The following is a 26522-nucleotide window of genomic DNA, read 5'->3' on the forward strand; positions in this document are numbered from 1 at the left end:
CAGTCAACGCACGTTGTCTTACACATCTAGAAACTCCAGCCGCCAGCCAAAGCAGCACCTCGTCGCAACCTCACTTCACGTCACCCGTCCCTGTATGTGGGGCTATGCTGAAGGCATGGCGGTGAGACAGTGACTAATCTACTGTAATGGGCCGGCTGGCTGAGAGTGATAGGAGTGTGCTGTCAGCAATCACACTCCTTTCAGTAACAGCTCTATACAAGCAGGGATCTCAGTGATCCCACCAAGCACTGGCTGCCTGAGTGTGATTGTGATTGCTGTCAGCATGGTCAGTTAATGCCAGATATTTGTAGAAATTGTGTTGCTTTTTCAAAACTTTAAATAGAGTACGGAGTATTGTCGGCGGATATCGTCAATCTGCCTCACTTTGCACACAATTAATGGGAAATATTATAACAATCCAATGGTAGAAATGAACTTGTATTGTGCACCCTGTAGTCTGACAGGAGCCCATTTTAAAATATGAATGGATAGAATGAAAGCAGGATCAGTGAGCTGTCATTGTGACTCTTTGCAGGGAAAACTGGAGAATTAAACGCATTAAACTATTAAACCTCAATTAGATCAGCATCGGAATACTGCTATTTCTATGAAATAAAGGGAAGCTATAGTCCTGAAAAGAATTCCTACAAAACTGCAATGTTTTACACTAGGGCTTAAGAAGACAGGACCACTGCATCCAAACCACTTCAATGAGGCGTTAAGGAAAATAAATGTGTAACTTCTCTTAAGAGTTTGTTTACAAAGAGTGATTAAACTCCGGTACCAATTAGAGTGAATTAATTCAGTACAGTAGCTTTTTAAATGATTAACTGACTACAATGATAACATGAGTAGATCTAATTATAGGAATCAAAGAGCACAGTCAAACTAAACTGCAGAGAAATCTAACATGAACATAGATTGGTTTTGCAATTCTACCCTTATGTTCTACAAATTTACATTGTTAGAAACCCTGGTCTGATAATTACATTGCTAGTCTATAATATTCTTGTAATGGAACAGTGTAGGAACATCTGCAACATTCTCCTGCCATGGCCTATAATTCTATTTAGATCGAACCACACTCTGAGGTCCTGTGAACACTCAATGATGTAGACCCTACAAAGGAATCAATTCAGAGAATGTCCATTGTTTATTAAACAGAACAAAGTTTAAAGACAATAAAGGGGAGGTCTGGGGGAGTTTAATTCATTACCAATCTAATATTGACAACTATTAACTATCAGCATTAAAAGCTCATGCAAACCGCATGGTAAAGGCACGCAGCCATTCGTAGCTCTCGAACTTATCTAGGGGACATGTGACAGGTGGGGTCTCTAATAAAGGGGGTGTAAAGGTAGGGTCATGTGCAGGGTGTTAGGTGACGTCCTTTCAAAGTACAAGGTTGTTAGCTTATGAGTTATCTCAACAGAATTTAACCTTTTTAAAAACAAGATACCCAGCGAAACAGTTATTACACAGTTCAAATGTATTTGTCTTTTTACAGGCAATAATGCAAAACATTTTAAATATAAGCATTACTTTTTTTTTTTTTAACTACTACCTTTTTTCATGCAAGAGAACATAAACACTGGTGCACTGATTTGGCCACACTGTATTGGGTCTGCAACAAATGCTTAATTTTGAAGGATTTCAGAGACAATAATAATGTTGTAATGGGCGTCAACGCTTTGCACCCTTCCCACCCTCTTCTTGTGGTTCACTATACATTATTTTCCCCCTTTTCTTCTTTACTCTTTATGTTCTCTTTTTTTCTTATTTCTCAAATCTAGGAGGTCAGGGTGCCACTCATTTGATTTAAAATGCTATAGTTATGTGATTGCCTTTGTGGCTGCTTTGGAATACATTATTCTGTTTCTCCGATGTTGACCCCAAATAAAGAATCTAAATATGAAAAACACGTCTTTGCACTGGGTGAAGCTGTATACCATTTTAAAGGGATACTACAGTGCCATGAATACAAAGCTGTATGCCTGGCACTATCGCTCCTCCTTCCCTTACCCCAGCGCCATTCCGCACCTCCAGCATTTCCCCATAGAAAAGCATCCAGCAGAGCGTGAGGAAATCCAGCGTCACATACCAGACCTAAGGTCCGTTTCGATCCAGGAAGCCCTCTAGAGGCTGTCTGGTAGGTAGCCACTGGAGGCAGACTTAGAGCTGCAATGTAAACATTGCAGTTTCTCTGGAAAAACAATATTTTACATTGCAGCACTAAGTGCAAAAGGAACACTGCACCCAGACCACTTCAATGAGCTAAAGTGGTCTGGTTGCCTACAGTGTACCTTTAAGTTACAGTGTTTCCAACCTGACTTACTTATCATATCAAGGAAAGTTTTGTAAAAAGATTTTGCGATGTAATCAGTATGTAAATACTTTACCACTATGGGATGGATTTACTGAACAGTGAGTTATGGAGAATTGACCCTGTGCATTTTGTTTACACAATAAGGCATTCAACAACGCAACAGTAAAATCAGTACAACCAGCACCCAATCCAACCCTTGGAAACTGCAAGATCATGGAATTAATCTTGATGATGATGGATCCATGAATCTCTAATTGGTTTCTTCTTCTTCGACCTTCCCGTTAAAACGTTTTGCCACTGCAGTGATGAGAGCAGCTCCTTTGCCACTGCCATCTTCCGATAACATAAATGTTACGTCACATTCAGGGGCCAGCTGTTTCACGGTTTCCTGCAAAATCCTAGAGAAACTAAAAGGGATGCAAACAAAGGCTGCATTTAGATAAAAGCTTACTGTACAGTCAAACTACAACAATGGCCAGTTGGAATGCCAATCTGTAGCATTGTCAAAAGTAATGATGCAGCTGAGTCCCCATCAGGGAATTCTCTACTTTTTGAGGGATAAAAACAGACATATATATCCTACAAGGTAGCACCCATACATAACCACCCTTTTTAAAGGCAGAACAATAACACCAACTAGAAACAGTTCATCTGCCTTTCTTTTATAAGAAATAAACAGTTTAGGAAACCACTACAAGCACCATAACCACTCTAGCGTACTATAGTGGTTATGGTGCCATTGTAAGCAGTCATACCATATCATTGTAAGTAGGCATACCATACCAGAACAGTTTGGCTTCTTAAACCTTTAAGGACACAGCTTCAGAAGTCAAAGGTCAGCATGACGGAAAATTTCTGTTATGAGTTCTTAAGGGGTTAAATGGGGTCCACTGGGCACCACTCCTTGCTTACACTACCTCAGCCAGGGAGGCAGAGCAGCTGCAGTGATTAAGCTCCATAACTTACTGTGGATGCAGCTTGTAGAGTGTCCCGTCCACACCGACAGTCGTGTTTAGATGGTCCAGATTCCGGTTCTCTCTGATTTTATCCACAATGGCTGCCAACCCAGCTCCACATAACTTGGCTGCTCTCCTTGACACTGCTCCACAAACCTGCTTCACAATTATACTGTCGTCACAAGTGGTGTCTAAACCAAGCTGCTGGAGAATCTTCCGAACTTGAAGGAGAGCTAGACGGTCACTGCGGGAAGAAGCAAAAAGTGCCACCAATAATTACTGTATATATTAAGATATGCATATAAGACAAATACAGCAATAGGACAAATTGGGCGCAAATTTTAAATATACATTCCATAAAAAAAGAAATAATAATAATTTAATAAATGTTTTCATACAAGGTAAGGACATGTTCAATGCACAAATAATGTGAAATAAAAAGAAAACGAGAGGGACAATGCTACAAGTTTTAATTAGGGTTGTTTAAATACATTTCCAGATTAAGACTTTTTGGTAATGCTTAGCCTAGTGATGCACTGTATTACTTATACGACTGTTGTGCAGGGAGCCAGGTTTCTGCTCCCTAACAGGGTTATTTACTTAAAGGGACAGTTTAGGCACCATAACAGCTTCATCTAAATTAAGTTATTATGGTACCAGGAGGCCCTTGGGAACACACTTACCTTAATGGGTTGGACCCCAAATTTGCTTGGAGCTCCAATTCCAACTTCCCCAAAGTTTCAGTGATGAGGAAACTGATTTGGGTTGTGTAGAAAGCACAGAGAAACTCCAACAGAGTTATTTACTAAGGTGAGAAGTGCAGTTCAAATTTAAAGTCAAAATAGCCGAGGAATAATTGTTGACATCAGCTGTGCCTTCAGTTCGGCTACTCTGGCCTTACATTTAAAATTCACGTTGAATTCACTTTAAATTCTCACTTTATTGAATAACCCTGCATGTCTTTTGAAACAGGCTCTGCTTTGGGGAGTCACTGCATGCTGTAAAATGTATAATAGTATGCTAAAAAAAAAAAAAAAGCGGAAATCATGGGGCACCCTCAGTCCTGTTGGCCAGGGCCTAAAAATGTCCTTGATGTGACCTAGATTATACAGTCTATAATTTACACAATACAGAAAGCTGGGGTTTTGTGTAGACACTTCCTCTTTGAAATCTATGTGAAAGGGTTAAATGACCTTCTTCCCTCAGGCAGGTAAATAGTACCTGTAATGCAGAGATTTACGATTGACGTTCTGCCTGCTTATATGGGTGTGGCTCACTAATGGGCTTTTTCTAAACCCTGCACTGTATGTCCACAATGGCTGCGTTCCATTGTCAAAAAAACTGCCTGAACTGAATATATACGGTACTAGCAAATGGCCTACTGTTTGACTAACAACATTCCTTCACACTTTCTGGTATGATATCTATTAATAGTGATTGCCACTATTGTCATAGGGAGAAATAGACTGAAGAGTCGCAGTACGGAATATTTGGGCCCAAAGAGGAAAAATGACAAAAAAGACAAACCTAAAAAATAAAGGTTTTCAAGATTTACACGGACTTGGAGTTTTTTTTTATCCATTTGGGATTTTTTTTCCCCTAAAATTTTTTATCATCACAGAACGTAAAGCAGTAATTCCAGTAAAAATGTAACATGCGCAATATTGGTTTAAATTTATTTATAAAATAAAATGTTTGGGTGTCAGTGCCACTTAAAATGCATGAGACAAGTCACATTAGTTTAAAAAATATCTGCGTCATGCAAAAGGTCACTTAATTGGTACCTTTCCATTTGAGACAAGAATTTGGTTTCAAATATTCCTTTTGTCCTCAGGCGTTCTGAAATCTGCCCTCGAAATAGCAAACCACGCTTGGTTAAGTCAATTAGAATCTGACGTACAATTTCCCCCAGGTACATTCCACTGGTCATCTTTTCATATCTAAAGAGAAAATAAGTATTATATTATTTATTATACGTAGTTGCAAAACCAAATAGATCTAAGTAGGACTGGGCCAAAAAGGTTTTCTTGCCATTAAAAGTATTTGCCATGACATTCTAGTTTGTTGCTATCAATTGAAACCCCAGGATAAGTGCAAAGGGATAAGCTAATCGTTGTTATTCACTTAAAGAGGGAGTTGTCAGGACTTTCCAATTCAAGGCAAAAATAGTAGAATTGGAAAAATTCAGCTATGATTCCAGGTAGACTAGTTTGGCCTTAGATTTAAAATTCACATCGAATTTTAGACAATTCTTACTTCAGTGAATAACCTTGCATGATTCTGCCTCCATTGCAAGCTCTTTTCCAGACAAAAGGTCTAGTAGTGTGAAATGGCAATAAAATATGTGTAAACATTAGAACTCTTTTACAGGAAGTGTTTAGGAAGGCTGCAAAGTCACATGCAGGGAGGTGTGGCTAGGGCTGCATAAGCAAAGTGATTTAAATCCTAAATGGCAGAAAATTAAGAATTGAGACTGCAGGGGCATGATCTATACACCAAGATAGTTGTGCTGGTGCCAATAGTGTTCCCTTAATGTAAATATTTATTCACATCATAGCAGTACTGCTGGTGTATTTTTTAATGATCTTCATTTAGGGGTTAATGCACCCAGAGACTATCCTTAGCACGGGGTGTGGTAATTGGTAGGAGGTTCTGAAGGATCAACTTTCCACTTCACCATATACAAGGTGCTTATGGATTTTGCATTCTCTTTCAAAGAACTTGAAAAATTACCCAGTATATGTGGCAATCATACAATTCAAATGTGAAATCAAAGAACTAATCATGGCTGAATTAATCATCAAGATAACCTGATGGGTTTCACACTGGGGGTACATGATTTCCTCATATCACCAGGCAGCCCTTTCAAATTCTGGTCGACAGCATGCAGAATTCATAAGGAAGGCCTTTGCTGAGATTTACGCTGTTGCCATGGATATATTCTACATGCTTAAATGTACCTGGATCAGGTAATAATAAAAATCCAAACTTAAAATATTGTATTTTGTACACTTTGGGATTTAATCACTATACTCTGAAAGTAAATAAAAAATCTAATGGCAAGGTTTAGACAAAACTAGACAAACTATTTTAGTCTAAATTTTGACTATTCAGTTTGCTACAAATTGGTGTTTCGATGTTGTTGTTATTTCTTTTTTTTTTTTTCCTTATGTGAAAATGTCATTTATTTTTTTTCATAATCTTTCTGCTTAACACTCAGTGAAGTGGTGTGGGTGTAGTGTCACTACCATTTATAACCCTTCCATTTTATTGAAACGGCAATGTTTTTATTGCAAGGTTAAACACTCCTCTTGCGCCTGTCTTCCTCATAGACACTAGAGGCTCTATACCTGTGAGAATTGTAAGAATCCGACTAAGGCGATTTAATTGGCATAGCATGGCGATGTAACACACATGTAAACTAGCCTGGATTAGGCGAGATCATCAATGATCTCAGCCAGGGAGGCAAGATGGCAGCATGGACAATGGCGTACAAGGGCTCAAAGATAAGTTAAGTTAGTTAGGTAAAATGCTTTATTTAAATGTATTTATTTACTTTTTAAAATGTATTGCATAAGGTGGAAGCAGTCAGCAAAATAGTTAGTAGGACAATATAGAGTTAGAAATACATGTTTATGTATTCAACAGTAAAAACATGTGCTACTTGTAATATATAAAGACTTGTCTACTTCACTTCAAATATTTATTTACATACATACATGCTTGATTTAGGATCTGTTGGCTTATTCCAGTTCCCGAAACTCTCACTGTTAATCAGTAATTACTGTTAATAGGCCTGGTTGCCTAGAGGGCTCTATATAAACAATAAACTGGCTCTGTGTTTTCTCAATGACCTCCATGGTCCTGCCTAGGTCATAACTGATCTGAATATGGTTAAAGGTCCACTATAGTCACCTGAAAAACTTTAGCTCAATGAAGCAGTTTTGGTGTATAGAACATGCCCATGCAGCCTCACTGCTCAATACTCTGCCATTTAGGAGTTAAATCCCTTTGTTTATGAACCCTAGTCACACCTCCCTGCATGTGACTTGCACAGCCTTCCATAAACACTTCCTGTAAAGAGAGCCCTATTTAGGCTTTCTTTATTGCAAGTTCTGTTTAATTAAGATTTTCTTATCCCCTGCTATGTTAATAGCTTGCTAGACCCTGCAAGAGCCTCCTGTATGTGATTAAAGTTCAATTTAGAGATTGAGATACAATTATTTAAGGTAAATTACATCTGTTTGAAAGTGAAACCAGTTTTTTTTTTTCATGCAGGCTCTGTCAATCATAGCCAGGGGAGGTGTGGCTAGGGATGCATAAACAGAAACAAAGTTATTTAACTCCTAAATGACCGTGAATTGAGCAGTGAAATTGCAGGGGAGTGATCTATACACTAAAACTGCTTTATATAGCTAAAGTAATTTAGGTGACTATAGTGTTCCTGTAATTTCTGGAGTCTTAATCTTAAATGCACCTGACCCCTGACTGCAGAACAGTCTGCTACAATTGTATTTTTAAATTTATGTTTATATAGTCCCTACATTTAGAACAAGAAAACATTGTTAAGGATATTATTTGTTCCTAAAATACCCCCTGATCGAAGCTAAATGTCTGTTGATATTTCAGCAGATACTTTTTTTTTTATTCCTCAAAGAACACGATATAAGAAAATACAAAGTGATGTTCTACAGTATAGAGAATTCACGTGGTGCAAGGAGGAAATTCAGTTAGCTAATCACAAAACTCCTTTTGGGAACCATAATTTATTTTGTACCATTTCATTCAAATGGCATGAATTCTACATGTGCAAAAGTCGTAACTGAAACTACTCACAAGGAACTTGCAAGAAGGTTACACTAAGTAGTTTGTGAACTAAAGACTTAATTGCAGTGAACTAAAAATCAAAGTGAAAAATCTAGGCCAAATTTACTAAACTATAAAAAATATCCATAAAGAAGTGGATCTGGTGTACCTAATGTAACACACAGAGAGAGGGAATAAGGCTAATATCAGGTAGCTTCAAACTGGAAAAATAGGGTTTCACCAAAACCTATAAGAAATCAGAAAAGAACACTTGGGAGGATAGTGTTAATGATCCAGGAGCTACCAAGTAGGAGTGGCTCAAAATGGGTGATGAAAGACAAGGAGGGGTAATATACCTTTAAGGGGTATATATATATATATATATATATATATATATATATATATATATATATATATATATATATATATATATATATATATATATATAATAGCAATAAATCGTAATGATATGAGAGCTAGGATAATAAATCAATAAATGCAACAAAACTCTGGAAGGTACAAATAAACTATCTCTGATGGATACAGAGTAGCAAATATTTGAACCAAGATAATCTACTTTGTATCGAACAAAGATAGAAATGGTGAAATAAAAATAGTGTTATGGCACTACAGTATAGGGAACTGCATGCTAAAATAATAAAATCGCTGATATGTGCAACAATGGTGATATGATAATAACAGGTACAAAACTGGATAAAAAATAAGAGCCAGTTTATTAAGAATACGGAATATAAAAATGTAAAATTAAAATGCATCAAGAAATACAGATCCGTCTAGAATCCAATATAGATTTCCAGTCTATGGGGGTTAGAAAATCATTCGTAGACCCTCGGATGCACCAGGATGGGAGTGGATAAGGTTGTGGTATTCTGTTTTTCCACTCCGGTTATCGGTGAGGACGGCAAGCAGGTTGAAGTGTGCGTCCCTGCTCAGACCTCTCTCCAGAGGGCGTGCACAGATAGTGCTGCAGTGAAACACAAAGTCCCGGGCGAATAGATAATTCTGCTGGCAACTATCGACAGGGTCTGTATCCGGATGAATTAGTGATGCCCAAAGAAGTGGGGCTATATACCCACGATACGCGTAAGGCATCACTAATTCACCCGGGTACAGATCCTGTCGATAGTTGCCAGCAGAATTATCTATTCGCCCGGGACTTTCGGTGTTTCACTGCAGTACTATCTGTGCACGCCCTCTGGAGAGAGGTCTGAGCAGGGACGCACACTTCAACCTGCTTGCCGTCCTCACCGATAACCGGAGTGGAAAAACAGAATACCACAACCTTATCCACTCCCATCCTGGTGCATCCGAGGGTCTACGAATGATTTTCTAACCCCCATAGACTGGTAATCTATATTGGATTCTAGACGGATCTGTATTTCTTGATGCATTTTAATTTTTATATTTCGTATTCTTAATAAACTGGCTCTTATTTTTTATCCAGTTTTGTACCTGTTATTATCATATCACCATTGTTGCACATATCAGCGATTTTATTATTTTAGCATGCAGTTCCCTATACTGTAGTGCCATAACACTATTTTTATTTCACCATTTCTATCTTTGTTCGATACAAAGTAGATTATCTTGGTTCAAATATTTGCTACTCTGTATCCATCAGAGATAGTTTGTTATTTGTACCTTCCAGAGTTTTGTTGCATTTATTGATTTATTATCCTAGCTTTCATATCATTACGATTTATTGCTATTATATATATATATATATACCCCTTAAAGGTATATTACCCCTCCTTGTCTTTCATCACCCATTTTGAGCCACTCCTACTTGGTAGCTCCTGGATCATTAACACTATCCTCCCAAGTGTTCTTTTCTATAAAAATTATCCAACTTTGCCATAGATCGGCTATTTTTGCCTGAACGTTGCACTTCAGTTTTAACCCCTTAAGGACACATGACATGTGTGACATGTCATGATTCCCTTTTATTCCAGAAGTTTGGTCCTTAAGGGGTTAAATTCACTGTATAGTGAACAAAACGTTGAGATAAGAGCAGAGTACTTTTCACCATTGCTATATTTGTAATATTTATGTTCTAAGTAAATATTTCATGTAGTTTCAAGAATTAGTCATATGAACTACCCAAATGTTGATGTAGTGTGAACAAACATATTTTTCAGTAATCTTAGATAGATAAAGGCATTCTTACTGACATTCACTGGAAGAAGGAGTAAATTAACATTATATCACATCTCCCAACTTTGCTGCTGGAAGACACAGAATAGGGGTACGGTCTTCATAGGGGGCATCACCAGGGACGCAACTTGCATCAGTGGCATAGACCATAATTGGCAGACCCCAAATCATTTGTTTTATGTGCATTGCAAGACACTATTGAAGCAGGTTCCAGATTGGGGAGTGTCACCCCACAAGTTGACACTAAGCATTTACACCTGAGAGTCAAGGCACATATGGGCTCTTATTATGGTGAGAGTCTCCTTTATAGAGTGATTTTAGTCTATTACAGACACAGACATACTGCACCCATGATATCCTATGTTTTGTTTGCCTTGAGATCCTTGTTTATCCAAGAAGGTGGGGTGCTACCTATAAAGGCACTGCGTTATAATAGAGCCTTATCATCAGACTCTGAAGATTGTGTGTGAGTGTGTCTTCTTATATCTATTTTGCATCTAGCATATTGTTAAAATCATCTGCAATAGATTTGTTCTGTGTTTTTCTCTTTTTCATATTACCCCACATCGAGATTTATATAACTATACAGAGGGGTAAGCTATTATCTGCTTGTCTATCATTCAGCGCTCAACCCACTGATTATAAGGTTTATCATATGAATCCCTTTTTTTCCTCTATGTATTTATGGTGAGCGAAGAAAGGTATCCCCTCACGGGTGTTTAAGAGCAGTTATTCACCATGTTGATTTTGAAGCACTATTTACTGTTCACAATGAATTCACTAGTGAGCTACTTCTGTTTATATATATATATATATATATATATATATATACACTGAACAAAATTATAAACTCAACACTTTTGTTTTTGCCCCATTTTCCACGAGCTGAACTCAAAGATCTTTTTCTATGTGCACAAAAGGCCTATTTCTCTCAAATATTGTTCACAAATCTGTCTAAATCTGTGTTAGTGAGCACTTCTCCTTTGCCGAGATAATCCATCCACCTCACAGGTGTGGCATACCAAGATGCTAATTAGACAGCATGATTATTGCACAGGTGTGCCTTAGGCTGACCACAATAAATGCCCACTCTAAAATGTGCAGTTTTACTGTATTGGGGGGAGTCCAAAAACCAGTCAGTATCTGGTGTAACCACCATTTGCCTCACGCAGTGCAACACATCTCCTTCGCATAGAGTTGATCAGGTTGTTGATTGTGGGCAAAAACAAAAGTGTTGCGTTTATAATTTTGGGGTGTGTGTGTGTGTGTGTGTGTGTATGTATGTATATTTATAATAAATATATATATATATATATTACTTAGAAATGTGTCTATGGTAAACCGATTAATTTTAATCAGTTTTATCTGGCTGTATCCACTTCACTGTATTAAGTGAAAGCCAAACAGATAAACCACTACAGATTAACACACTCCGGGCTATTCATAAAATTGTGAATTGAAAGTGAATTTTAAAATGAATGGATGAACTGACTAGGAGAATTTTTCCAGTTCAGCTCTTTGGCCTTACATTTTAAATTTGCTTGGAATTTACCTTAAATTCGCATACCATGCATTCTTTAGTTAATAACCCTGTCTGTTAGGGACACTGTGGCCACTATAACCATTTATTATTTATTTATAAAATATTTTACCAGGAAAGATACATTGAGATTTCTCTCATTTTCAAGTATGTCCTGAATTGGTTATAGTGCCTGGAGTCTCCTGGCACTGCCCTTCTATTCAGTTTTAAACAATTTTCAAGCAGTTTAACACTGAATAAAGGCCCTTTGCTTCCCAGAGCTCGGCCCTCACAGGAGGTATGACTAGGGCACAGATCACACACTTCCGTCCAGCCATTTCGTTCCATACTAGCAATGGGCACTATGATAGGCTGAAAGCGGTCAGCTGACACTCTCATCCAATCACAGTCACCCATTTCTGTACAGGCGAATACTTCCACATTAGCCCACACAACACAGAGGAAATGGACTAATGAGACTCATATGTAGCATTAAACGATTAAAATGGTTTAACACTGAATAGAAGGTTGGCATCAGGGGACTCCAGACACTGTAGCCACCTAAGACCTGAAGCAGTTACAGTGCCTATGGTGTCCCTTTTTTTCCTTCTTCAATTCGTATTTTATTGAAAGGTTTATTTGGGAGTGGGGGGTCTCACAACATTTAAGGCATGTCCCATATCAGTTCAGTTACTTAACATTATACAAACGGTATCAGTTCTTATCGCTAGAGATATTAGCGCACATATAGGGTTACTTGCATTTGCGTAAATACAATAGTAATTTACTAAACAATTGCGTTATATTCCCAGTGTTTGACACATAATTAATACATACTGCGCCCACCTTGGTAAGTTATTTGTGTCATACATTAATTGATTTCTTCATGCTTGCGCGCCAGCCACCTTTACCACATGAAGACCTGTGTGTTTTAATTTATAGTCGGGTTGCAATCCGACATTGCATAGCAACTCAAACTTAGCATTGGGATAAATAAGTTGTGACTGTTACACCTCACATTATGTTTATATACCAGCTTCAATTGGAAGTTGTCATGCTTTGAGGTTGGACCGTCTGCACCAATTGTGATGTGCGATAGTAATCTGTTTCTGCGTAATGGCTGAGATCTTTTCATATTTGAGGTATTGTCTAATTTTAAGATCTAGCATTGTGGGAGTTGGGCAAGTGCTATTTTTCCAATGTGTCGCTATAAGGTTACGTGTCCCTAATATCGACATCAACATCATGTGTTTATCCGGGAGTGGTATAGTGGTAGGGACCAAAAGAAAGAGGCCCAACATAGGTGTCAGTGATAATTTTGGTAATCCCAGGAGTGTCCAGAGATTTTGGGTCTCAGCCCATAGTGGTGCGATTATTCGGCATTCCCACCATATGTGAGTCATAGTATCCTTGACTATCCCGCACCTCCAACATCTATCTGAGGTGAGAGGGTAAATTCTATGCAGTTTATCGGGAGTGAGATACCATCTATATACGAGCTTTTTATGGGCTTCTATATGTGAATAACATGTGGTGATGCCCTTGAGGGCCATAAGGGTGGCAATCCAGTGTTTGTCTGAGAAAGCCAGAGGGTGTTCTTTTTTCCCACTGTGCCCTGTAAGAGAATGTTGATGCGGTAGCCTGGTTCCCTAGTACTGCATACCCCAGGGATAAGGTTTTATTTTTGGTCGGAGTTGAGTGGCATCTTTCGTAGAGCTCGGTCAAGTCCAGGTCGATAGAGTGTGACCCCTTTGTTGGTCGAGTCACCTTTTTTACAATTATGCTTTTAAGCTGGAGATATGGAAATATAAAGGAGGGGGGTAGGTCATACAGAGTTTGCAGTTGTGGGAAGGGTATTATTGTCCCCTGGCAGCATATGTCTTTGATGCATTTAGCTCCAAGTTCTTTCCCCCTATTTAGGGATAGCCATGGGGAGATCGAATGGAGCGCTGTTATCGGCGTCCAGTGTGAGAATTGTTTGCTTTTCTTCTGCGGGAGGTGGAGGTGATCCCAGATTTGGATAGAATAGCGGGTTAGGGGTAGGAGGTCGTGGTCACTGTCACTCAAGTGTTTGGGGGTCCACCTATAATCCACCACAGAACTTCCAGACCTATATCTACTTTCAAGGTCTACCCATTGTAAGGTTAGTGTCGGTGCATGTAATTTAACTGCCGTTTCTAAGATTGTGGCTTTGTGGTACCTCATTACATTAGGGAAGCCTAGCCCTCCTTCCTTATTTGGGGATTGTAATAAAGTTAGTGGAAGCCTCGGCTTCTTTTTATCCCATATATAGGATGATAGTAAGTTTTGTATTTGTTTGCCTAATGAGGGTGAGAGAGGTATCAGCAGCATTCGGAATACATATAGCAGTTTCGGGAGGACCATCATTTTGACAGCATTGATTTTACCAAACCAGGACAACATAACATCTTTCCACTTATGCAGAATGTTTTTGCATAGCTGTGGTAGGGGGAAAAAAATTAGTGTGGTGATGCCACGGTATGTAGCTGCAATTTTCACACCTAAGTAGGTGAGGTGTGTATGTCTCCAGTCAAAAGAAAATTTGTTTTTCAAAGTAAACACTATTGAGGAGGGTAAGCGTATTGGTAGTGCTTGAGTTTTTGATTGGTTCAGTTTGTAATAGGACACTGTGCTATATTCTTCTAAGGTGGCGATTAGGTGCGGTAGTGAGCGTTCAGGTTGGGACATAGTAATCAGCACGTCATCGGCAAACATTGATAATGTGTATTCTGAGGATTTAATATTAATTCCCATTATATCTGGGAGGTTTCGAATTCTACATGCAAGTGGCTCCAGAGAGAGAACAAAGAGCAATGGTGATAGCGGGCAACCTTGGTGTGTGCCATTTGTAATAGAGAAGGGAGTTGATATGAATCCTGCATTGGTAACTCTAGCAGTAGGATTCGAGTACAAGGCCATAATTCCCTTTAGATATACTTCAGGGAAGCCGAACTTAAGGAGGACCTGTTCCATATATTCCCAGTTTAGCCTATCAAAGGCCTTCTCTGCGTCGAGCGCTAGGAGAAGGCCTTCCATATTATGTGTTTCCATGTGTGCCAATATATTTAACACTTTTCTAGTGTTGTCTGAGCCTTGCCTATTAATTACGAATCCTGATTGATCATTATGGACTATGCGTGCCAAAATGTGTTTCAATCTGTCTGCTAACATTTTTGCATAGGTTTTCGTGTCACAGTTTAACAGGGAAATGGGTCTGAAGTTCTGACATAGCGTGACTGGTTTACCCGGTGTGGCGAAACCGACCTCGCCACGTGTCCTTGGAGGGGGCTGCTTGCCCGCCTCTTGCCTTTGGACTATGGCCCTGGGAGATTGGGCCCTTTTACAAAACATATTCGGCCCTAACAGAGTGCATGTCACTCATTCTGGCCATTTAACCCCTTAAGGACACATGACATGTGGGACATGTCATGATTCCCTTTTATTCCAGAAGTTTGGTCCTTAAGGGGTTAAACACAGTGGGGCCATTCGGTACTTGCCCTGTGTGAGCAGTGATACCCCCAGATAGCTATGCCATGGAGCCTATTCATATAATGAAAGACTATGGGAAAGACTTTGGCTCCATGGCAATTAAACTGTATTTGTGTGGTCTGCGTGCCATTCACCTAATAATGTGCACGCAGACCTGAGCTATCTGGGGATATGTTACATGTCTGTGTTTAATGTATAAAAAGTGACTTTATATATTTTAAAACATAATCCTGTATTTAGGTCCCCACATGTGTAATGGAGTTTTGTCTTTGACCTGGGAGATAATTGGATTACTTCTCCAATTATCTCCAAGGCAGAAGGGAGGAAGCCGGGATGCATTGTGGGGGATGTTTTACTTCTGTTTGAGACAGATTTTGCCATGCTGCAAGCCAGGGCCCAAAAGATACTTTTACTAACTTTTGAACCCCTGGTCTGATTCATGCAATTTTTTAATATGTTGTTCCCCTGAATGGATTGATTGTGGATATGTATTTTTATGTGAATGTGCTGTATGGTTTTAGAGTTATGAAAGTTGTGTAAAAAGTATATTTTAACTGTATGTATAATGGAATTATGTGTCACACTAAGGGGAGGGGATGTGTGGGTTGCACCTATGATACTATTGGTCATTTTATGCCTCCCCCTGGGTGTGGCCTGTATGTGTACACTTGTAATAAAAACCAGGCTGGGTGTGCCAGACCTGAGATTCTGCTTGACCCTCAAACCGATGTGTCGTCTCGTTCTTGGGGGGAATTGGAGTGTATGCTGACTGCCAGGAGTGTAAGCTGTTCGTATGCTTTTCTTGTTCAGCTATTCCAGTGTTCGTGTGTTTCCAGTCGGGAGATTGGTGCTTGCAGTAGCTGCCTGTGCATCTGGAAAGGGGGATATCGCCTAAACTGGATTTTATCCTCTTGTAAGTGAAACGGTCCGTTACACCCGGTTTAGGCAAGGTGGAGATGTGGGCCTGCAACATCTCTGTGGGCATTATACCTTTTGTGAAGCATTGGTTAAGGAGGTTTGTAAAGTGAGAGGACAATATGTCAGAGAATGTTTGGTAGTAAAGATTAGTGAAGCCATCTGGTCCTGGAGATTTATGTAGGGGTAGTTTGGCTATTGTGCGCTTCAGTTCGTCTTCAGTGAATGGTTGTGTGATGGAGCTTATTTCTTCTTGTGTCAAAGTGGGGAGGGTCACTTTTTCTAGAAATTGTGCGATGTGCTCTTTGGACGGTGTGGGTGTCATGGGATCATTCTTGAGGTTATATAGGGAACTATAGTACCTCGCAAATTCCTCCACTATGTCTTGTGGGTGCATCAGTTTAGTTTTAGTGGGGGATAAAATATAGGCTATCCGTGAGTTTGCCATGTGTGATTTTAGTTTAGACGCTAGAAGGGATCCTGCTTTATTCCCTTGGGTAAAAAATTTATGTTTATATTTTTGTAGTATATAATTAGTTTTGTCTGATTCTAGTTCCCGCAGTCGGGCTTGCAATGTTTTTAGTTGTTCATAATGGTTCGCTGTCGGGTTCAACTTGTTCGTGTGCGTAAGTGTTGCTATTTGTTGAATCAGAGTGGTATACGTGTGTAGCCGCTTCTTTTTCGCGTAGCTGGCGTGTTTAATGAATATGCCTCGAAGCACTGCTTTATGAGCTTGCCAGATCATGTCTATGGATGAAGAATCAGTGGTGTTACTTTGAAAATATGATATAAGTTCTGTCTTGGGCAAAATAACCACCACACATAGAGCTATGTGAAGGTGGGAGATTGCTCGTTCAATGATCTATACCCCTTTGGTAATGGTATTTGTGGGGAAGAGGAAAGCGTAAGTTTTAAAACAAAAACCTTTTTGTGTTTTTTATGGAAGAAGACGTGGGTATTCAACCTTTAATAAGACAACTTATACTAATCACAATGAGGTATAAAACTGGCTCTACTTATGGCCAGGAGGGTGGAATTTCCCTGGTAGGGTAAATTCGTGGGTGAGGTAAGTACTCACAAATACTGGTCCAAGCTCATGCAGTGTATAAGTGCCTAGAGATCAGTAGGAAACACAGGTCCCTAATGATTATGCACATAGTATATCAAACTTTAACGTCGTATAGTGGCCAGAGGGCTGGCCAGGAGGGGTATGGGCTAGAGTGTGTGGGGATAGTGAATAAACCTAGGTAGGTAAGGTACCCTTGGAAGGGGAGCAGAGTAGTCACTAAAGTGAGCTATAGGTACTGGTGTGAGAGGACGGGCAGAGGAGACCAATGGCCAATTCTGACAGTGTATGCATGCCCCTTGACAAAGGCGTTGTCACGCCGAAACGCGCGTCGAGCATTACAGAATGCTGATGCATTCCTGTTTGATTTAATTTTTTTTCATTTGTTATTTTTCTCCTTTGTTTGTTCTTTTCCTTTTTTGTTTGCTCTGGCTCTAGCACTTTTGCAGTCTATCTCATGACTCTTTAAAAACATCTGGGCGAGTGGGGCTTAGTAACAGGGATAACTTTGAGGCTGCCTTGAAGCAGCAGGTAGTGTTTCACAGTCCCCTGGTTTTAAGGGAGACAGTCAGTTATCGTAGGGCTACTTAGGGTGAGGGATGGACATGTCCTTCGGGTCCACTTGACAGCAAGCTACTATTCCATGCTCTGTGGGGCATGCATACACTGTCAGAATTGGCCATTTGTTTCCTCTGTCTGTCTTCTCACATCAGTACCTGTAGCCCTCTTTAGTGACTACTCTGCTCCCCTTCCAAGGGTACCTTACCTACCTGGGTTTATTTATTATCCCTATACACTCTAGCCACTAGCCCTGCTAGCCAGCCTTCGGGCCACCATACGATGTTAAAGTCTGATATACTAGGTGCATAATCATCAGGGACCAGTGTCTCCTACTGATCCTTAAGCACTTACTTACGGCATGAGCTTTGACCAGCGAGCATTACAGAATGCCGATGCACTCCGGTTTGATTTAACTTTATTTTTTCATTTATTATTATTTCTCCTCCGTTTTCTTTCTTTTGTCCTTTGTTCTGGCTTTAGCACATTTGCAGTATACCTCATGTTTCTTTAAGAACACCTGGGCGAGTGGGGCTGAATAACAGGGATAACCTTGAGGCTGCCTTGAAGCAGCAGGTAGTGTTTCATAGTCCCCTGGGTTCAAGGGAGACAGTTAGTTATCCTAGGGCTATTTAGGGTGAGGGATGGACATATCCTTTGGGTCCATTTGACAACAAGCTACTATTCCATGCTCTGTGGGGCATGCATACACTGTCAGAATTGGCCATTGGTCTCCTCTGCCCGTCCTCTCACACCAGTACCTATAGCCCACTTTAGTGACTACTCTGCTCCCCTTCCAAGGGTACCTTACCTACCTAGGTTTATTCACTATCCCCACACACTCTAGCCCATACCCCTCCTGGCCAGCCTTCTGGCCACTATACGACGTTAAAGTTTGACATACTATGTGCATAATCATTAGGGACCTGTGTTTCCTACTGATCTCTAGGCACTTATACACTGCATGAGCTTGGACCAGTATTTGTGAGTACTTACCTCACCCACGAATTTACCCTACCAGGGAAATTCCACCCTCCTGGCCATAAGTAGAGCCAGTTTTATACCTCATTGTGATTAGTATAAGTTGTCTTATTAAAGGTTGAATACCCACGTCTTCTTCCATAAAAAACACAAAAAGGTTTTTGTTTTAAAACTTACGCTTTCCTCTTCCCCACAAATACCATTACCAAAGGGGTATAGATCATTGAACGAGCAATCTCCCACCTTCACATAGCTCTATGTGTGGTGGTTATTTTGCCCATTCTTTCATTTTTCTTCTCCTTGCCTCCGGGGTCAAGCCCCCTATACCCCTTGTAACCACTTCAGAGCTGGGGTAGCTGGTTCCCTCCAGCACCCTATATTCTCTGTCTCCTTTTCTCTAAGTTCTGTCTTGATTTGTCCGATGATGGTGGGGTCTCGTAATAAGGATTAATTTAACCTCCATGAACCTATCCCTTTATTGTGGTATTGGGCAGTTAAAGTGATAGAGATAGGGGCATGGTCGGACCATGTTATCAGACCTATAGAGGTGGATTGGATTTTAGGTATCATAGTGGAGTGTAGTAAAAATCTATCAGTTCGTGAATACGAATTATGCACTTGCAATTGGAAAGTGAAGTCTTTTTCAGAGGGGTGCAATACCCTCCATGCATCCAGGAAACCAGAGTTGTGTAAGCTGTTGGATAGCTTTTGTTGTGTTTAATCGTTACTTTGCCGTAGTTTGGGAAATATCTAAGGTAGAGGACGTGTCAAGGGTGCTGTCTAGTATGAAGTTAGTATCTCCCCCAATCACTAAGTTGCCAAATTTGTGTGAATTGGCTATGGTAAGGATTTTATCGAGGTAGGCTGATTGGTTCTCGTGTGGACTGTACACGTTAATAAACGTGTACTGTTCGTTATTGAGTAGGCATTGGATTATGAGGAAGCGCCCCTCTTTATCTCCTATCTTTTTATGTAGTGAGAAGGGTATATCTTTGCTGAACAGTATCGATACCCCTCTTTTCTTTTTGGAGCAACCGGCATGGTAGCCTATAGGGAATTGTTTGGATGTAAATTTAGGCATATTAGAGTTGAGGAAGTGGGTTTCTTGGAAGAAGGCCACTGTGGCTTTCATTTTTTTGGCTTCGTCAAGGGCAAGCCTATGCTTATGTGGAGAGTTCAGACCTTTTGCATTAAGCGATGTTATAGTTAGAGCCATGGGTAATTAACATCAGTGCAATCAATAGGGTGCTGTGGATTGTCTCGGTGCAGCACACCCCCCGGAATAGGTTTCCCAGTGAAATATGATTCCCCTACGTTGGGGACATTGGTACTTTCATGGTGTAGTTGCCATATGGCAATAGGTAGATACCTAAGCTCCTGTATGGCGAAGCCATGTTTGGTGTTGTGGTGTATCCTATCTATCTTGTGTGACCGTTGTTGGTGATGGGTCTTATACCCGAATACCTCATTGTGAGTCATAAGGAGGTGGAGGTGGGATTGGGACTGTAGGAGAGGGTAGAATCTAAACAACCAGAAAATAACTATATACAAAATGGAAGTCAGGCGAGTGTCATCTGACATTACCTAAGATTTGGAAGGCTCTAGGGAGCCAGAAAATGGGGGAGGGTGGTTTTATTGGTATTGGTCTGCCTACCGGATCGCTTTTATATGTAAAATATAAAAGTAGGTCGGTGTTAGTCATGTTTAAGTTAGCGTTTTTGTGCAATATATAATGGGAAAAGAGGGCCTTTCCCAGGGGCGGGTGTCAGAAGAATAAACGTAAACGGTCCGGAATGCTAGGCATTCGGTAGCCACATAACAAAAGAAGTACAGTATATGCATAAAATCAGAACATGCTCACGTAAGTTGACAGTATGTCCTTGTGGAGCGGTTCTTAACTTTCAAAACTCCGGTACCAGTCTCTATTATTTATTCTTCGATACTGTGACCCAGTCTTCGGTGAGTTTGGTTGGTGATCTTCTGGTGCTTCGTGTGTGTTCCACTTTATCTTGCAGCGTAATCGGTAGGTTTCATTCTTTTAGCAATCTGGTTCCTTCGGTGACGTCATGGATGTGTTGTTCAACTCCATTTTTCTTGATTATGACCCGGGTAGGGTAACCCCATTTATATAGCATGTCTGCATCCCTCAGGGCCTGCGTTATTGGTGCCAATTCTTTACGTTTTGTCAGCGTTGCCGCAGATAAGTCAACGAATAGTTTCACTCCCATGTATTCGGATGGGATATTATCAGGGTTTCGTGCTGCTCTAATGATAGCTTCTTTTGAGGTGAAATAATGAATTCGCGTGAGTACATCTCTAGGTGTGGAGGGGTCTAGGAATTTGGGCCTTGGAAGGCGGTGTATGCGATCAAGGCGTGCGTCAGCATCTGTAAGGCCTGGGCACAGAGCTTTAAACAGGCTTACGGCGTAATCATGCAATTCTGAGGGTTTAATGCCTTCTGCAATTCCCCTTAAGCGTATGTTATTTCTCCTATATCGATCCTCATGATCAGCTACTTTGGCAGCCAAGAGGGTCATGCGTGATTCTAGAGCATCAAATACCTCAGTCAGGTTATTGTGGTCCTCAATGATCTCTTCAGCCTTATCTTCAAGTAAAGTAGTGCGTTCACCTATCGCTTTTATATCTGCACGGACTTCCCGCGCCATTTTAGCAAATTCAGCTTGAAGTGTATGTTGTAATTCTTGCAGCATTCTCTGCATAGCGTCTTCTGACGCTGGGGCAGCATTCCCTGTTGAGATGGAAGTGGTATCACTGTCATAGGAATTGGCCGCGGGTGAGTTGGGGCCGTCGGCGCCATCTTGCGCGCGGTTTTGTGGCGGTGTTAGAGAGGAAATTTGCAGCTCCGTTTGCCTCAATTTCCCTTTTCTCGGGGCCCGTTGAGACATGGTGGATTAAGAAGGCTTGGGGTGTTATTATATCGCAGGTAGGTCAAATTATTCTCTTCTATTTGCTGTTATCGGTCTCACCCTCAGAGGAGCTGACTGCTCACACGTCCGTGTCCATGAGCTGCCAGGCCACACCCCCTGGTGTCCCTTTTTTAAGGGATCAATAAAACCTTATAAAGATAAGGGCACATGCGCAATATATGGATACAGTAAATAGCAAACCCTTCCTTAATGGAACACCCCATTTAAGCACCATTATTACTATAGAGTGCTGTAGTGTGAATGTTGCCAGGAGTGTCCTGATGCCACTCTGGTGAGAATATTTTATTTTATTTTTTCAGAAAAAATGTTCTCCTTACTTTAGGTCCATCTTTGCAACCTCTTCACAGCTGGAGTTGAGAACCAGAAGTTTCTGCTTGGAGCTTCCTTCATATTTTCTGAGCTAAGCCCTGCTTGCATTGCCAGCTTATTACCCGAGAGAGTCAGCTGATCAGTTTCACAGCCTCCAAATATGGTTTGACTACTTACATGGGAGAGGTGCCATGGCACTCGTGGAACCATAACGACACAGCATGCGCTTTGTTTTTGCTAAGGGTGAGATAAACTATAACCATGCGTTTTAAAGTGGCACTGTCACCGTCTAGGTACTTTGTATCGTTTGCAAAGACCCCTGACGGGGAAATTGTGGCTGGTGGTCCGGTGGCCAACGGGAGCAGAGAAAGGTGAGATTTACTTACCTGAACCCATCCCTTGCGGACGCCGACATCTTCTTCTGGCCCGTCCTCCAAGAGCCAATATCACTTCTGTACTCTTGCACATGCGGGAGAGTACAACATTGAGATCAATAAAGGATCCCGCAAGACAGCGGAATCCTCAAATAATATCTCTGTAGTTGTCATTGGTGACAGCTGGGAGATTGACACTTTTTGAGGGCTGTAGCTCCACCCAGTGTCTAGAAGTGTCAATTGTAGGAAATATACTGAGACAAAGTACTACTTTGTCCCTACTTTGTTTTCGAATGTCGTTTCAGTGAAATTCCAACACAGTTAGTATGAGTATTTGATACCGATAGTAGTCGGTAAGCATGCTGGGAATCTATTTAGGTCGAAGATGTAAAAATACTACATTACTATGTGTGCAAGATACATAGTAACTAGAAATCTATTTGTTTCAACAAAGTTAACCTGCATTTCATTGACATTAGACCGACCAGTGTTATTAATTTGAGTAACTAAGATGTTCTCCTTTTTTAAGAAAAATATAATTTTTTTTTATAATATTTTTTTTGGTTTGTTTTTGCAATATGAATAATGTTGACAGGAATTTGATGTAAATGGAAAAAGATCTCCACAAATGGCTTAGTAAACTGGGTCTCCAAAACTTGAACATTTTCTTACAGTGAAAGTGTTAAACCTGCCACAGCCAACCTCGTCTTTTTTTTTTTAACTTATCATTTGGCGAGTCCTACCTTTGTTTTCCTGGGTTTAATGAAGTTTCATCCACCTCTATATCATATGTAGTTTGAATGTCAGACAGGCAGCCGTTGTCCCCAAATCCTCCCCATTCGGTATTTATACACATTTTTCCTTCATTTCCTTCCACAAATTCAATGTTCTTCATCTCTTCCATGTAACAAACATTGCTTCCGGTTCCTGGGGAAAATAATTGACTAATTTATTTGACTTTTTAGATTTTTTCCGCCCATTTTTTTTATTCATTTATTTTTACAGCTATTTTTGACAAATGGCTAAAAAAAAAAGAAACCAGTCACCAAAAGCATTCCATTTGTTTATACTTTTTCTGCTTTTAGTTTAGCATGTTATCGGTATTTAGTTGTTTTTGTTATTTTTATTAATTTTTGGACAAAAAAGTTCAAAAATAACAATCCTAGTAGGAACATCTAAAAGTAAAACAATTTTAAATCGTCAGGAGCACTAATTAATACGCGTACTGACCAGTTCTGACCATGGTCAATAAGGTCTATGGTCCACAACACAAGAATTTATAGAGATGGACTGTAGAGAACGGCATAACAATAATTTGACATGGGCAGGAAAAAAGTAGATTTTTTTTTAAAACATTTTTTGCAGTCAAGTAATGTTATGGGAGTTGATTAAAGGACAACTGGTAAAACTTCATTGTGCATTGCATTTTTTTTTTCTCAACTAACTGCTTACATGACAAAGCAATGCAAAGAAACAAAGGTTCCACATAATAATCAACGTATAAATAAACATATTGGTGCCAATAGGGAAAAGTGAAGCTCCACTCCAAGCACTTCGTATTGTCCCCTTTGATAGCTGCACGGCCCTTTCTGTTAGATTATCTACTGTCAATGCTCATATCTGCAGTGAAATAGTGCACTTTTATTAGTTTCTCATACAGAGTTTTTATTATTGAAACTAATGTTACATTTCCAGCTCCTCTGGTTTAGATTGGCTCTAATATTCAGACCTCTGTATGAACCACCAATCAGAATGCACATTCCAAAGACAGACAGAGACCCTCAACAATAACAGGACAGCGGAAGGCAGACCAGAAAATACATGTTTGAGGAACCTGAAGTGAAAACCTGAAGTGCTGGAAAACTAAACAGGAAGTGGGTAACCAGCACAATTCTTTTGGGTTCTCCCCATTTGCTTTACTTTTGTTATGTAAGCAAATGATATAAGAGAAAAAAAATAACCACATTTTTCTTATAAGGAGGAAAGATTTTGGATTATATTTCTCTTTCCAATGGCTCTTGGCTTGGCTGCCAACCTAGGTGATCTGAGCACGTACATCAGACGTGACTCCAAAGTCAAGCCAAGAGCTGCTGTCATGACTTTGTACGTGAGGCTTTGTTCATCATCAGCAGAAACACTTATAAAATGACATGCTCCGTGACTTACAATGTAAGGGCTCGTGACCTCTATGCAACGTTTTCTAAAAATATTAAAATAAATATTAAAATAAACCTTCTAGTGTATCGAGGTTGTGTTAAAAGTAAACGAGAACACTTTGCATAGCTTTTCCCGTTGCTGCTTCTGTTGTAGTGAACATTTTCAATGAATTTTAATTATAAAACAAGCGAAGCAGCTGCAGAACACAATGTTTGTTTATAAAACATTAATAATGGCTTAGATTCCAAATGCTTTTAAAACTCTGGCAAATTATGAAACCCATAGGATTGATATGCAGCTGATAGGTAATTATTTTTGTACACAATGTCTTATAATTCATGAATTACATGAAGTTTGGGATAAAATACATATACAAACAAATAAACATAAAAAAATAATATATTGTTTTCAGTATCTTAACACAATCTATTGTATGATGATGAGAAAAAGGCATCCACTCGCGAGATGTTAGTTCCCCCACATTCTTCACACTCCATTTTGTATTTTAGACCTGCACAAGAATACATTAGAAAAATAGTGATGACGACTCCTGGCAGATGAAGTCGCCAGGAGTTGAGCAAATATAGAGGTGAGAAGATGGTGGTGCAGGGGAGGGACGTCTACATTGGAATTTCTACCAGTAGAAATTGGCACTTTTATAATTTAACCTGGTTACACCGCCTTGGGTTTCAATCAGACAAAAAGTCCTGCTACTGCACTGCCTGATTTGTTTAGCTCAGTGGAGCTAAACTCGAGAGGCAGCAATTGCTCGGAGCACCTGCCTTCTCATTGAGCTGCATTGGGAAGTCTGTGATTGGACAGCCACAGAACATCTGGGCGGGGAAAGCAGAGGAGGGCTTGCAAAGGCAACAGGCAAGAGATCTACAGCTTTTGCAAGCTGTTTTAGATATCCCTCACCAATGAAAACAAACGCATGCATGTTTTCATTATAAGTATTTGTACAATTTGTCTTTGTATTTAGGGAATAGATTGTCCTTTTAAGGTTCTTTACAAATATACACAAGGAAATACGGGGTCATTCCTGAAAATATTGAAAATTAATTGAATTTTTTTTTTTTTTTTACCACAACAGTCAAATTACACCATTTTTTAAAAACAATTGGCAGTATTTTCACCTTGCCCATCTTGGTCTAAAGTGGTTTCATTTTGAATTCCCAACAATTCATAAGAGACAAGCTTATGGTGCAGCATGCTTCAACACATTTTATATATTAGCATTGCACAAAAACTGCAGAGCATGCAAACAAAATAACATACTAATGGAGCTAAAATCATGAAATGCATTATGTGTTGGTGGGTGCTTGGTTTGTCCCCTTTCAAAGAGAAATGTTCTAGGAACCAAACATTTTATTTAATACACTTCCTAATTACTTTACCTGCAATCAGTCCAATCTCACAGTTCGGGTCTTCATATCCACAAGTCATCATTGTCCCCACAGTGTCATTAACAATTGCCACAATATCCAAGTCAAATTCCTTCAAAGTAGAAGGTAAATTGGAAGTCAGTGCACACAAAAAACACGGGGGCAGAGGAACCTCGTGACTCACATTTGAGCTTCTACAGGAAACCTCTTTGTTCAGAAGTAATGCTCTTCTGTATGTCTGAGCAATAATATTAAGTAATATTACAATCATGAATATTATTTGTAGCTAAAACATTATCCACTACAAGGACACATCAATTTGACATTTTAACTGGGGCTCTATGCGGCTGTTTGGTTTTTATCTGCCCTAACAATCTGTTTCCATAGAACTAAATGCTCAGAATGTAAGAAACTGTATTGCTAGTGCATTATTTAATTTAAGAACAAGCTAAGTGCTCCACCGAATGGATAATTAGATACTTGTTTTACCACGTACTATTGTGTTACTATAATTAGTCATATTATCAGGTCTGAGTG

General features: G+C 39.8%; 1 protein-coding gene across 1 annotated transcript in view; it reads right to left on the reverse strand.

Moving 5' to 3' along the window:
• Positions 1-238: 238 nt before the first annotated feature.
• Positions 239-26522, reverse strand: part of LOC134575070 (hexokinase HKDC1-like) — a 63011-nt gene continuing 36727 nt past the window's right edge. The window contains exons 14-18 of the mRNA XM_063434211.1: positions 25998-26097; positions 23187-23370; positions 5067-5222; positions 3293-3526; positions 239-2733 (exon numbers count right to left, since the gene is read on the reverse strand). Of these exons, the coding sequence (XP_063290281.1) occupies positions 2577-2733; positions 3293-3526; positions 5067-5222; positions 23187-23370; positions 25998-26097 (831 nt within the window). The 3' untranslated portion in view covers positions 239-2576. The remainder of the gene's footprint in view (positions 2734-3292; positions 3527-5066; positions 5223-23186; positions 23371-25997; positions 26098-26522) is intronic.

This window comes from Pelobates fuscus, chromosome 10 (assembly GCF_036172605.1).
Source record: "Pelobates fuscus isolate aPelFus1 chromosome 10, aPelFus1.pri, whole genome shotgun sequence".
NCBI lineage: Eukaryota > Metazoa > Chordata > Amphibia > Anura > Pelobatidae > Pelobates > Pelobates fuscus.